Source organism: Dasypus novemcinctus, chromosome 9 (genome assembly GCF_030445035.2).
Source record: "Dasypus novemcinctus isolate mDasNov1 chromosome 9, mDasNov1.1.hap2, whole genome shotgun sequence".
Classification (NCBI taxonomy): Eukaryota; Metazoa; Chordata; class Mammalia; order Cingulata; family Dasypodidae; genus Dasypus; species Dasypus novemcinctus.
Window position 1 is genome coordinate 28,101,732 of NC_080681.1, and position 15,215 is coordinate 28,116,946.

Here is a 15,215-nt window from a genome sequence, read left to right on the forward strand (position 1 = left end):
GATTTTAAAATGTTTCACTGGTATTTATTTTAAGTAACATTGCTTCCCACATATCATTCTCAATAAAAATTATCTATCAATTCTCATTTTTGATAGGGGAAAAAATGTCCTCTCCTGCTAGATTAAAAATTAAAGTACAGAAAACACTGAAGAGCTTTCTAGTCATCAAAGAAAGAGTAATTTATGCTCAGTGTCCTTTTAGTGTTAATGACTTTAGCCCAACTCTTTGAAAAATCCTAATCTCTTTTTATAAAGAATAAAATGATATTTTGTCATCTTTATTTCTCTGAAATAGAATGCCACAATGTATTTTCACCAACTATCTTTCAGTTTTAGATAAAAGTATTTTGATTTCTTAGCCCATTGGTCTAATGTAGAATTTTATTAATGATGTATATTTTCTTCCCTTTAATTTACTTAATTGTCTAAAAACATTGCTTAGGAAATAATTTTTGAGTTTTGCATGTAGTAGTTGACAAGACTGTTAAATGAGATAGAAATCAGAATATAACCTGAATTTTCTTAGCTGAAAGAATGGCATTCATCAGTTCACATGTACAGATGTGTCAGTGGTAAGGGGTTGTAATGTAGGTCTTTCCCCATCTGGCATCTTTGCTCTTCCTTCTGTCTCTGTTTTATTTTTCCCTAGTGCAGTTGATTTTGGGGGAAGAGTATGTTAAATGAGTAGTAAAGTGTCCACTAGAAGCTCTGGACACATTTTGTTCCAGTTTAGGGACCAGCAAGAAAAAGATCTTTTGCTTTCCCAGTTCACTGAAGGACTTTGATGGGAGAAGAGTAGCAAATCATTATGAATAGTCCAGTCTGGGATTCTTTCCTACCTTTTTGGCTTAAAAGGTATGACTCTTTTCCAAAGAAGGAGGAAGGAGAACGGAGTAAGCTTTGGCTTTTCAGAGCACATAATTAAAGCCTGTGCTTTGGCACACCAATGCTCATAGTGACATTATTCACAGTCATCAAAAGATGGAACAACCCAAGGCTCCAGCAACTGAAGAATGGATTAAAAAAATGTGGTATATACATACAATAGAATATTAGTCTGCCATAAAAAGAAATGAAGTTCTGATACATGCAACAACATGGATGAAACTTGAAGATATCACGTTGCTTGGAAATAAGCCAGACACCGAAGAACAAATGTTATAAGATATCACTAATATGAAATAATTAGAATAAGCAAACTCATAGAGTCAGAACCCAGAATACAGGTTCTCAGCGGATGGGGTAGGGGTAGGGAATGGGGAGGTCATGCTTAAGCTGTTCAGAGTTTCTGTTTAGGGTGATCATAAAGTTTTGGTAATGTATGGTGGTGATGGTTGTATAACATTATGAACCTAATTAACAGCATTGAGTTATATACTTGCATGTGGTTTAAAGGGGAAATTTTAGGTTGACTATATGTTACTAGAATAAAAATTTAAAAACCATACGACTGTACAACATAAACAATGAGCCCCATTGTAAACAATGGACAATATTCGCTAATGTTTTCTCATGAATTGTATTGCAAGGTGTGGTGTATGAGAACTCCTTATTTTGTGTGATTTTTCAGTAAACCTACGACTTCTCTAATAAGAAAAAAAAAAAGCCAAATGCCTGACCCTGCTTAAGGTAATTCTCTCTCCTAGCTATGGTCACCCTACCCAATGAAAGACTGCACAAAATCACATCCAGGCCCTGTATCCACAGGCATTTAATGGCACCAATGCCCGCTGATGTCCAAGAAAATTCCCTGGGTGATATTTTTCTTCATCAAACCCAATTGTGCCTCCATGATCCTCAGCAACCTATAGGGCAAATGATGATTTTTAACCAGCCCCAGCGCACAGCACAATCAATATATATTTGCAGCCAAAGCAGCTTTATCAAAATTAAAATTGCCATTTAGAAAAGAGGAACCCGGTTAGTCACTAGCTGAGAGCATATATCATAGCTTGCTGTCAAGCCTAGTAAGCCTTACTTCTCTGGCAAGGGGTTTCTTTGGGCAGCTGAGCTGCCTAGCTAGATCCTGCCCACCCAGAGTGAAATTGCTCAGGCGAGTCCTTCAGCCTGCAGTGCGCAGTGTCAACACAGTGATACTGATATGGCTGCATGTGTATTCAAGGACGGTATGGGCTGTGTATATAGTCAAGCCTACCCGACGTGGTGCGGTATGGGCTGTGTATATAGTCAAGCCTACCCTACGTAGTTTCCAGAAAGCCCCCAAGCCGGGAGAAGGCCAGACTTACACCTTTCGCACCAAATGCTTCTTAACCCCACCCCTACGTACTCTGTATAAAAGCAATCTAAAAGACTGGCGGAGGCTGGGTGTTTGGACTCAAGTCCTCCGGCCCTCAGGTTGTAATAAACGTCCTTCCCAGGAAGGTCTCAGTCCTGGCTTTCAATACCGGGATCATAGAATCCTCCTCAGTGCACAACAATACCGGGATTTCAAGAAAACAGTTAATTAGCAAGGCCCAGCCCAGCAGAGACCGGAGGACAAATTTCCTCAGATCAGTCTCCCCCAACTGAAATCTATGCTGATTTTTATGGGTTTTTTTTTTTTGGGGGGGGGGGGGGGTTGGTTTAGTATAACGAGGTTGGGGGGGGGGAGGGAACGGGTTTTAGCTGCGCATGCGCTATTTCAAATCCTGCTTGCAAATATGTTCCATGTAAGAAAATGGCGGCGCAATGGTGGCAGTGGACAAGATTTTTACTATTATAACCAAAGGTAACTTTAGGTCAAGCTTCTCTTTACAGCACCTGTCCTAGTGACCAGAACCAGTTTATTCCAGTTCGAAAGTGAAAGACAAAAACAAGATCTAACCCAGATTTAAGGATTAGATGATCTCATAGTCTCATTACTATACATGTAGTGAGCGACATTTCCTATTAATATACATAAAGGGGATGGAATTTTAAAACTAAGGAAATGGAAATTTAAATGTTAAACTCTATAAGAATAAGGGTCTTTGTCCTACATTGCCCCAGTAATAGAGGCTACTTGAAGCAAGGAAACACACAAGAGTGTATCAGTGGCCACAAAGAATGACCTTGTGACTACACGTTGTTTATTTGGATGGATAAAATACTTTATAACTCAATTTTATTTTAACTTTTGAAAGATGATATACACAGTCATTTTAGCTCCTTTTCCATGTGCAGAAATAACTGATCTACTTAGTTATAAACCTGACGTTGCAATTGTAACTTTTTTTTGTTTGACATCAGCCTTAAAATATATGCTTAACACTGTAGCTTGGTAACTTGTTTTATTTTAGCAATGTAACTGGATTTATTGTCAAATTCTTCTTTTAGCATTCATCTCACTTTGACAATATATCAGTGTTCTTTTTTTCTAGACAAAAATAAAAAGCCTTATGTAGTAAGAGTGCAGTGGCTTTTATTTCACCACTAGACTGTGACTTTGGGCATAGCACAAACACCTTGTGCCTCAATCTCAAAGTTTTAAATGGCAATAAAAATAATTACTCACAAGTACTGAGTACTTACTTTGGGCCAGCAAAAAATAGTGGTTAAAATACAAACTCTTGAGTCAGACTGCCTCAGTCTGAGTCCTGGCTCTGCATCCTGTAGCTATGTGATCTTTACATTTCAGTGCCTCTGTGTTCCCTTGTAAAATGGAGAGAATAACATCAGAGTGATTAAATAAGTTAATAAAGTTAAAATCCTTAAAACAGCACCTAGAAATGGTAAAAGCTATGTAAGTCATAGAAATTTCTATATTAGTTTTCTACATAGGTAGTATTTTTATCCATATTTTATCAGTGAAGAAACTAAGTACCTTGCCAAGGTCACACAGTAAGTAATAAAGTCAGGGCTCTAACCTGGACATCTGGCTTCAGAACAGAAACTAGTAACTAATATATAGCTTCCATTGTAGGGTTACCATAAGACTGTAGTTGAATAAGTAATAGTTAATAAAATTTTTTAACTCTAATGCACTAGGAAAATATCATCCATACTATAAGTATTTCCAATTGAAGGAGACACTAATTTGTTTCTTTTCCATAACTTGAAACCTTTTGGCTACACCAGTAATTATATTAATAAGCATTTCAATTGTACCATGTAATTTAGACATCCCTTTTCACATACATAAATTATGTAATTCCTACTACAGCTTTCTGAGGATGACTCATTTAAAAATGAGGAAATTGAGAATCAGAAAAGTTAAGTAACTTGTTCAAATATTTAAAGGTAGTACATGAGAAAGTCTCTTATAAGTCTGAAGCCTTAAATCCCATTCTCTATTTCACCATAATACTCTGTTCTTTTCTAATGATTTCTCTTTCAGTAGACTGAAAACTCATTTTTATAATATATTTTACCAGGTATGACTGTATGTATGTATATCTTTTTTTCTAACCGCATAACTCCTTGTATTTTCCTTTTTAAAGATTGTGATTGCCAGCATCATGTGCAGTTACAACAAAAATGACTGGATGGAGCTCTCCAAAAAGGCTGAGGTAATGATTTCTTTAGTATATATTTATTTTTTCTCTATTTTTATTACTTTTAAATAAAGAGCTGCCATGAAAAATAATACAGTAGAAGTAAAATTGAATAGAAAATGGTAACAAATCATTTCTAAATAATTTGTTTACTCTGTTTTCATTAAAATGATGGAAATGTAAATTTTTAAAGAATCTATTCTCTAAAAGTGGTCCCTGGGATTTCACCCACTACCTAAAAATCCTTTATTCTCTGAATCCATATACTCTTTATTTGCATATTAAGCAAACTGCATATTATGATGGATGCCATGATAAAATTTAATTCTGCCTTTGAGATTCTAACTTGATCTTACCTTGCCTTTAGGCAAACTAATTTGACAGTTAGAAAAGAAATTTTGAATATAAAACTCTTGAATATTTAAAATATAAAAGGTTCATTTAATACTATTCTAGTTTGAATACAGTCATGCATAATATGGTAAGACAGAATGCTCCTGAATAGAATACCAGTCAGCAGGTTTTCTATAATATAAATTGAATCTTACATAAAAGCAAACAACTAACTTTATGCCTCAAACTTGTATTTCAAATTAAAAAAAAATACATACTTTAAAACTGCTCATACACTTCCATCACATTGTCATGGAAAATACTCTAGACGGTCTTAGCTGGAGTTTTATAAAAATGTCTTAGAAATATAGAAGACAAAATCTAATGGTGCTTATGAACTAATTGATTCTGCATCGCAAATTCATAAAGATTTCTCTGGTATTCAAAAATGTTTATTGTACATTTTATTTGGATATCTTAAAATTGTGAGACAAAAAATTTCTTCTGGGACTTAGGAAGGGGTGAAATTAAACATGATCAGTAATTGGCTTTGTGATCTTCAGTACTGAGTCCATTTTATACATGTATTTACCTAATTGACCATGAAATCCTCCATAGAGTCTGTGCCTGGCACAAGCTTTGCCAATTTCAAGCTTATGATGATGAATGTCTTTATCACGCTACTTGCTTCTCTGCCTTTTTGGACATTAGTTTTTAAATAAGTAAATTTACAAAGCCAAAGTCTTTAATTATAAAATACTAACCAATTTTAAGATATTTTTCACAGCCCATATAGATTTCCTTAATTGCAGTTTAATTTCATATTCTAAGTAATTTTTTAGTAGAAAGAAAGAGAGAAAGAGGGAAAGAAAGAAAGGAAGGAAGGAAGGAAAGGGAGGGAGGAAGGAAGGAAAGGAAGGGAGGGAGGGAGAGTAGAAGGAAGGAAGGAAGGAAGGAAGAAAAGAAAAGAAAGAAATGCTTTCCATTCAGTCAAAACAGTCTATTAAATCAAGAAGGTATATCTGTAGATGGTGTCAATTTAAGAAAAAAAAATGCATCTATTGTCTTAAAATCTGGAGTGGCCCAGGGGGATATCACATGAAGGAAATATCCCTAGGCTTTCACATTCCCCTGGAAGGCAATGTTAGGCAACATGACTTCATCATGACTTGCTGTGATAGGCACCCAATAACTCTATGGAGTCAGTATCTGTTTTTATTTTTATGAACACTGGTTTCAAAACAGATTAAAACAGATTTTGTTATAATGGAAGGGGTCACATTAAAACAAATTAAAATAAAAACAATAGTATTTAATAAAAACAACAACAAAACAAAACCAATAGTATTCAAACCAAAGTTACTATTCCTTGTAAAATGTACATGTTGCAGAGTGGGTGTAGCTCAGTGGTTGAGTACCTGCTTTGCAAGTACAAGGTCCTAGGTTCAAAACTTGGTATGTATAAATAAATAAATAAATAAATAAAATATACATGTCTTTAGGTATGGTGATAATATGATGCCAGAGATAACTCATTGGAAACTCTCACATGCCACCGTTTTTAAGTTCAGCAAGGGACTCGAAGTGATGAAGTGTGTACTTTAAATTTATTAAGTGCTTCTTTATAATAGATGTTTAAATTATGCAATAAAGAGTGGAGGAAACCTATTAACAGCTATTTGTCATCAGAAAACAGAAATAAAACATGTATAACATAACAGGTCCTGTTGTACAAGAAAATAAAAAAAAGAGATTGAAAAACTGTCAGAATGAAAACTTGTACAAGAAGGGGGTCATTATAGTGTTATTTTACTATTTTGAGTAAAGTTTTAAAAGACCATGTGGATGGTTAAAATAATAATAAAAAATAACTCAGGTACATTCTTAAAATATGTTCAACAAAATGCTGTTTCTAAAAATTAAAATATGCCTACTGTCTTCCTTGTTATATGCATATTCTTATGAAAGTTTTGTTTTCTTCTAGAAATAGAACCTTGCTGAACCAAACAATCCCTTTCACTCTAACCTTAGAATGCAAATGTTTGTAATGTCTTCTTTTACCCATTCTTCCACCTGGTTTGAATTTGCCATGTGTTCATGTTTTTTGAGCACCACACAAAAAAAGCAGCCTCTGGGAAAGTTTTCACAGCTTGGTTTCAAATCAGTAATGTTGATAGGCTCTGCTCAATTTTCTTTGTCCAGGATCTGAACAAAGGGTCTTCTGATTTTCTGGGACATTGATAGCCTATTCCAATTTCATGCACAAGAACATATATGAAGCACCTACTGTGAGCAGTTCTTCTCCAGCCAAAACAAAGATGAATAAGATGTAGCCTCTGCTATGTATATATGTTTGCTTTAATTGTGCTGTCAGATATATTCCAAATTGAACCATTACTGAAGGCTCACAATATTAGGCCTTCAATACGTAGTGAATTAATTTCTTTCTTAACATGTATTAGCCTAGAAAAGAGAGCCTGAGCCAAAGCTAATGTGAAAATATTTCATTGAAGGATACAATCCTGGAGAAGTAAGAGTGAGGAAGAAGGAAAGAGGAAAAAGTGAAGAAGGAAAAGTAGACACAGTTTGGTGGATTATAGTTAGCCACAGCTTCACAAGGCATTGAGCCAGTTACTCAGTCATGTGCGTCAGGGAGTGCCATATGGAATCATCCTGCCTCACAACAGTTTAGAGGAAAGGATGGGAGTAGAGTGTATCTCTGGACCAGCTGGATGGTACCAGGAAGACTCAATGGAGAGGCACAGGTATCAAAACTAGGTGATCATAACTATTCTTATCAGAGTCATAATAAAGCTTTTCAAAGCAGGTTCCATCATTTTTTACCATGTCTGAGTTAACAGTATGTTGTGAAATTAAATAGGTGTTGGAATTAAGAAATCTCAAATAGGTTGGGGTAAAAAGCAGACAGAAGCCATTACAAAAGTATGTAGGACCAGTTGGATAGAAGGCCCTGAGCAGTGAAGATAAGCAAACCAGAATGCAACCGAGGTAGCTGGACACTCTGGGATTAGACACAGGCACCACCTTTGTGCTCAGTGTTTATTGGTCACAACTCTACCTCAGAGAGGTTCAAGATTTCAGAGAACTTGTCTGACATTTTGGAAAGTTAAGACTAGATGACAGTGTTGCTACATAGAAAGTCATCATCAGAGATCATATATTCTTTTAATAAAAGAAATTAAGGGACCATGGGCCATTTTTAGGGCATTGGAATTGTTCTACAGTATCCTGCAATGATAGACACAGGCCATTATTCATCTTGTTAAGTGTACAGTACAGAAAGTGAACCATAATATAAACCATTGACCATGGTTGGTGGCAATGCTTCAATATTTGTTTAGCAATTTTAACAAATATGCCATACTCATGTAAGATGTTATTAATAGGGGAAAATATGAAAGAGGGTGGAAGTGGGGCATATGGAATCCTCTGTATTTTTCTATGTGGCTTTTCTGTTACCTTAAGCTTCTTTGAAAATAAAGTGAAATAAAAAATAAGACCCTGGGGGAAGATACAGATGAAATCATCACTGTACTTAAAAGATAACAGATCTTATAGGAATGAAAGACAATGCAAAAGAACTTTAAAAAATTTTTTTTATATTTTATTTTATTTTGTATTTCACATTTTTATTTAGAATTTTTTCACTTTGTTTTTTGGGGGTTTGGGTTACAACTGTGGCAGGGGAGTATCACTGGTACAGGGTGTCAGTAGTGAGGGGATGTGTGGGGAGGGGTGTACCTGGGGCATGCCTCTGTGGAATATGAATGTGTTTTCAAGATCATGGGGTATTGTCTCGGTGGGTGGAGACCCACACAATAACTAAAAGAATATTGAATTCCCGTTCTGGTGAGTCCTGCTACATTCTCTAATAGAGTGGCAGGAATCCATAGAGTACATGGGTAGTGTATAGTGGAAAAGTACAGACTAATACACCAGGCCCTTGATATTGATACTCATACTTATGAACCTTCTTGTGAAATTGAAACTTAGCCTAGTATTATTGCCTAAGAGTTACCTACTGAAAGCCTCCTTGTTTCTCAATTGGGGCCTCTCTCTAAGCCAAACTCAGCATATAAACTCACTACCTTTTCTCCACCATGGGACATGACTCCCAAGGGTGAGCCTCCCTAGCACTGAGGGGGTTATTACCAGATATCAACTAGTGATGCATTTGGAAAAAGAACTTGGCCAAAAGTGGGAAATATTAAATACAAATGAATTTTTAATGGCTAAGAGATTTCAAGGTGAGTCAGGAGGTCATTCCAGAAATTATGCTTATGCATATATTAGGAGGATCTTACTGTCACAGTAAGCAGTGCCTCAAGCAAGGGTGCTCCTAAGGGCTTTAGAGATATCTGGATACTATAAGCAGGGCAGAAAACCCCAGGAATTCAGCTTCTTGCCAGTGGGCCTTACCTTGGAATATATGATAACCTGTCTCCCCAGTGTATCAAATTTGCACTTATTTATAATTTTCCTACACATAGTTCTTATGCCCCTTTATTTGAACCCATAATTAGCACTATACCCATTAAATATGTGTCCCAGAGACTTAATTTTGTGACTGTTTATATGCTAGTTGAGCCCTGAATTTCAGCAGAGTTGCAGCCAATACCTACTCTCCAGTTCTTTAGACTCACCCAGGACAACTAACAAAAAGGTGATGATGGACAATGCTAATCCCAAAAAACAGAGAGTATCTACAACTTCAGTCAAGACAGTTCCACCCATCTATCCTGTAGGATCTAAGCCCCCTATCATTCAGAAGCAGAACGGGCATCACCATCCCCAAGTCCTCAAGATTGAGGATTGAACAAACATAAGTGGGGAATGCAACTATTCTAGTAATGGAAGAAATTGTAACATTGATATAAAGGCAGTGGCCACCAGAGGTTCTGAGAGGAGAGAGGGAAGAATAGTTGTAAATGGGGCATTTTGGGGACATTGGAATTGTTCTGCATGACATTGCAGTGACTGACACAGGCCATTATACATTTTGTCTAAACATATAAAATTGTGTGGAGAAAGTGTAAACCATATTGTAAACTGTAAACCATGGTTATTAGCAGTACTTCAAAATGCGTTCATCATTTGTAACAAATGTACCACACTGATGAAAGATGTTAATGGCGAAAATGTGGAAGGGAAGGGGGTGAGGTCTATGGGAATTCCTTATATTTTCAATATAACATTTATGTAATCTAAAGCTTCTTTAAAAATAATAATAAAATATAAATTAATTTAAAAAAAGAAATTAAGGGAAAATCCAAGAATTTTACCTCTCCTGCTGCAGAGAACCACTCCTCACCATGCTTGGCTCTGATGCCCCTGCAGCAGCCACGAGCCTCTAGGGCTCTGATATACCACACCAGGCACCTCTTCCACATGGATGTCCCTCACATGTCTCAGGCACTGACAGCCCACACTGGACCCCCATGGCTTCCTCAGATCCTCACAGTCACCTACTGTTGTTGGCCCCATCCAGTGACTCTGGACCTACGTTGATCTGGCCGAGAAGGGAAAAGAAAGGAGAAGTAGGAAAGGAGAAGAGCAAGAGGAAGTGTTCTGTCACCTTACTTGTTGTACATTTTGTACACGGGTTGTAGTTTTGCCACCCTAGTTTCTCTGAGGGGTTTTATAAAGTGATTCAAAGAGTTTTAGAAACTACACTGCTAGCACTACTTCAAGAATTCCTCAGAGTACTTTTCTTTCTTTTTTCATCTCCTACAGGTATAGGGAATGTAGGGCAAATTTCAGTTACCTTAAATCCTTTTCAGATCAAGGCAGGGGGAAGACAAGTTGGAAGTGCTTTTTGCATGGATGCGTGGTAAGGTAGCTAGCTGGCTCAAACAGTAATTGTAATTGTTTGCACTTATTAGTGTTTACTATATTCCAGGCATAGTTCTAAGCTGTTTACTTGTATTAAATTAATTTTATCTTACAACAACAACCCTATGAATTAGTACCATTGTTTCCTACTTTTTTAGAGATGAGGAAACTGAGGCAAAAAGTAGGTTAAAAAAAAAATGCACCTAGGTTCACACAGCCAGTATATGGTAAAAGTGGAATTCAAACCCATGAAATCTAGTTGCAAAGACCTACACTCTACTTTGGTATAAACAAATGGTTGATAAATTGATAATGTAAAAAATTAGAAGCAGCAATATTTCCTCTTTCACTGCCTAATTATGCTACTTTATTTTATAATCATTTAGGTGAGGTAGAATAAACTCTGGGCTAAGTGACTAAACTAAAAAGCTTGTGACTAACAGGAGTCAGAATGCATGCCCAGTTTAAGTTAATTTAACATTTCATGCTAATTCAGCAATTAAGACTTTTTGAATGGTTAGAGCTGCTTGGAAATGGAATTAACTGCCTTTTAAGGTGGTGTGTGCATCCTGTGACAGGAATATTCAAGCAGATGCCAAATGAATGTTCCCAGTCTCTTGGTGAGGAGGATTGTCTTAATTTTTGAGGCCTTTATGTTCATTTCAAAAACGTTTCCCAATATGACTGGTGGGTGGGTGTTTGTACATGTGTATAATCATGAGGAAATTTTTAATTATTAGTCACTGAAAAGACTTTATATTGGATAAGTAGTTTTAAAAGATTTTAATTTGTACTGTAAGCATTTGCATTTTATGTACTATATATAGATATATTTGTAGTGTAAAAATATATATATGAGTACAACCTAAAGCTTATCTAATCCAAAATTTTGAATCGATTTGCTATTAATGGCTGCATTTCAGCTAAATAAAGAAAACCTAAAGGGAATACTTGAAGTAACCAAGAAATAATAAGACAAGTGCAGTATTGTATATAATTGTAGCATGCAAACCTTTAATTAAACTCATTTTTCCTATACGATATGGCATTGAGAGAGGTGGTTTCCACTTGAGGAGATAGGGACAAAGAAGGTTAAACTGATTTGGCCAAAGCATCTTAAATTACATTTTTGGATTAGAACTCAAGAGTTAGTAGGCTGTACCTTCTCCATGCTCACTAGCAAACTAACAGGAAAAAAGTTGCATGATTTATGGTAAATTTTAAATAACATGAAGCACTTAAATATTGAATTAAGGAAGCAAAAAGCATAATGAGACTGTGTTAGAGAATGGAGTTCCACAAATGTGCAGAAGATAAAGTAGATTTCACTAATGAAAAAAGATGGATAGCTTTGCTGAGATACGACTTAAAATTCATTAAGAAGGAAAAATAAGCTGAAAAAGTGAACAGTTAGGAAGAGAGACCTTGACAAAACAGCTATTGGTCTAAACAATAGACTGATATACGTAAAGAATAGTGGGCATTTTTTAAAGCTTTTGTAAGATGTGATAGGCATATTATATTCATATGGAAATTGAATCAAGCTCATTATTGGCCTTACTTTTTAAAAAATGTGTCATTGGAGAAATTTTAGCAGTTAGGTAAAAAAATATAAAATTTGAATTTGTAATTCAATCCCCATTGCTGAAATCACTATATTAAACTATAAAAATGCTTTGTTTCTTCTTAACGTTTTTCATGGAAGACTTCTCACAAATTCTAATACTTAGAATGAACTAAATGCTTTGTTCATTTTTGGAGGACTATTTGTGTACTAATGAATTAATGAGTTAAATAAGGATTCCTATTTCATTATTAAAGGCTAAGCTATCTGTACTTCATCTTTTTTTATATATAGACTTTTTAAATATAAAACTTTTTATATATATAGACTTTTTAAATATAAAACTGATTTTCAGTCAAAAACATTAAAAAATTTCCCCATTCATTCCAGATAGGCTATTCCATTTTTCTTCTCACTTCTGCTACCAGTACCAATTATCCAGAATTAGTAAGAGTTGGGTCTATAAAAATAGGAACTGTCTAGTGAAAAATAAATGTGGTATCAAACAAACCGGCAGTTAAAATCTCTGCTTTGTCACTTATTAATGGAACTTGTCATTTAACCTTGCTATACTCAGTTTCCTTATCTGTAAAATTGGATCATAGTAATATGTGGATCGTGAGAATTAGACATAAAAAGTATACAGCACAGAACAACAGTGAGTGGCACCTGTTAAGTTTTAGAAATCACAACTTGTTATTGTTACACACACCTTAAGTTGAGAGAGTCAGAACAGACCTCACAAGAAAGCTGTGGCACAGAAAACAGAACGTTAAAATTCTACATATGTGGGTTTTGTTATCAATGGTGAAAGCATATCACTACACTAAACCTTTGCCTTTCCTTTCATTTTCCTTCCATATCTTCAAGTCTTCCGGAGCAGATGCCCTGGAGTTAAATTTATCGTGTCCACATGGCATGGGTGAAAGAGGAATGGGCCTGGCTTGTGGGCAGGTAAGAGCTTTGACCACTGCCCCTAGACATATCTGTGAGACTCCACAGGTGCCTGCAAGGATAGCCACTATACCTTAGGCGTGGTGGTCATAGGACAGATGACCAACTTGAGACTTTCAGGTCTGCATTGTTTAAATATTTAGTGCTTAAAAAGTGGAAAATGAGGAAAGCTGAAATTATAGCAACTGTTTAGTTTTATTGAGGAAAATACCACATTATGTGCTTGACAGGAAGTAATATAACAAATAGTTTTTAAAAGCTCTGAAGCAGAATTAGCTGATTTCAAATGCAGTGTTCTTTATTCATTCCTATGCCGAACTAGTTTCCCTAGAGCAATATAGTGTACAAAATGCATTGTTCGTAGTGATTTTGTAGTAAATGGGGCACAGCATAAATTGCATTTTACATTTTTTAGCATATGATCATTATTCTCTGTGTTTGGGGAGTTGCAAAAAGACTTTGATGCTATTTTTATTTTTGGATACAATAAATGGAAACTTCATGCTAAAATAATTTTTAAAACCTAATGAATAAAATGAAAAAATATGTTAATATGTAAAAAATACTGGATCTTAATGTAACTGGATACAGAGTTGTATGTTAAGTAGTAATATAAAAGCTTAATACTAAAAAGGTAAGTATTTTGCATCTAATTTAGCTTTTAAGCTCAGAGGAAAATGGTATGAATTAAATAATATGAATTGTAATTTACAGAAGATTTCCTAGTCCTGGAAAGTTTATTTCCCGCATCTGGCAAAAGGCCTTGCACATAGTAGGCGACTTTTTTTTTTCCCTTAAAGTCATTGAATTGATATGAATTAAATGCAGAGGCTCTTAATTTGGGAGGGCAATCATTTCTGCTTATTCAAATGAACATAGTTTGCTGTTTTTGTATTAGCATTCAGGGAAGATTTTAAAGTACCTTGTAAATATTTAATTAACTTTCAGAATAGATATGTGAATTAGGAAGAAACCATTCTTATGTTGCAGCAGGAGAGGAAGGCCTAGTTAAATGTTTTACTAGTATAGTCTCTTTTCCACTGGCAACAGGTTGCCCTGGAGATCGGTAAGTGTGGTAAAAGCACCAAGCAGCAGAATTAACCTGTGGGGAAAAAAATCATTACATAAAATCATAACTTTTATGAGTGATATGATTAGATAACAGCTAGTGTGCCAAGATGCATAACTTGATAAAAAGGAGGAATGACACTTGGAACAAAAGGCCTGAGGTAGTGCACTCTTCTCAGCTTAAGATAAAATTCCCCCTTTATCTCTTTCATAGTCTCTGAAACTCAGAGCCAAAATACTTTCCAGTTACATGGATAAAAACAGCTATGGAAAATTTAAACCTTTTGGTTAATTTTATATTTTTTCTAAAAAAAGAAAAGTGCATTTTCTTATTTACTCCTTGCCATAAATATGACAATTATTTTGAAAATGTTGCCCAAGTCCTATCTTAAGAGTAGGCTTTGTCTCTTTAATACATCTGCACTCACCCAGCTGTTAAGCATCTCTCATTTGGCTCCTCATTTGGCTACTTACATTTTTTTAAGGGGGTACCAGAAATTGAACCTAGGACCTTATGCCTGGGAAGCAGGCACTCACCCACTGAGCTACATCTGCTCTCTGGCCACATGAGTTTTTGCACAGCCTTTAACTTCATGAGGATACCAAATGCTAAAAGTTTGCAGTTATTAAGATTTCTTAATCTCATGGAAAACATATGTTCCAAAAACCGTAACATTTTAGGCTGAAGGAAACTTAGGAACTTTCTATTTCACTTACTAGTTTTAATTGCTAAAATTGAAACCAATCCTTCTTATCAGCCAAGCTTAGAAATATTCTTTTGAATTAATTCTTTTATAAATTATACAATTGAACAATAAAATGAATAAATCATTTTGGCTCTAATATTTTTAAAATAATCGCTCTGCCTCAGGACATATGAATGCTCAATATTTTAAATGAAGGAAAGGAAGAATATCAGTGCATTTTAAAAAATGTTTTACTCTAACCCTGATTCTTGAGCATATTCACCT

At 35.3% G+C, this 15,215-nt stretch overlaps 1 protein-coding gene across 3 annotated transcripts in view; it reads left to right on the top strand.

Moving 5' to 3' along the window:
- The window catches only part of DPYD (dihydropyrimidine dehydrogenase), a 982,193-nt gene that overhangs the window by 609,683 nt on the left and 357,295 nt on the right, over window positions 1-15,215 (top strand). For all 3 annotated transcript variants that reach the window (XM_058303142.1, XM_058303141.2, XM_058303140.2), the window contains exons 15-16: window positions 4,419-4,487; window positions 13,093-13,176. In XM_058303142.1, the coding sequence (XP_058159125.1) occupies window positions 4,419-4,487; window positions 13,093-13,176 (153 nt within the window). The remainder of the gene's footprint in view (window positions 1-4,418; window positions 4,488-13,092; window positions 13,177-15,215) is intronic.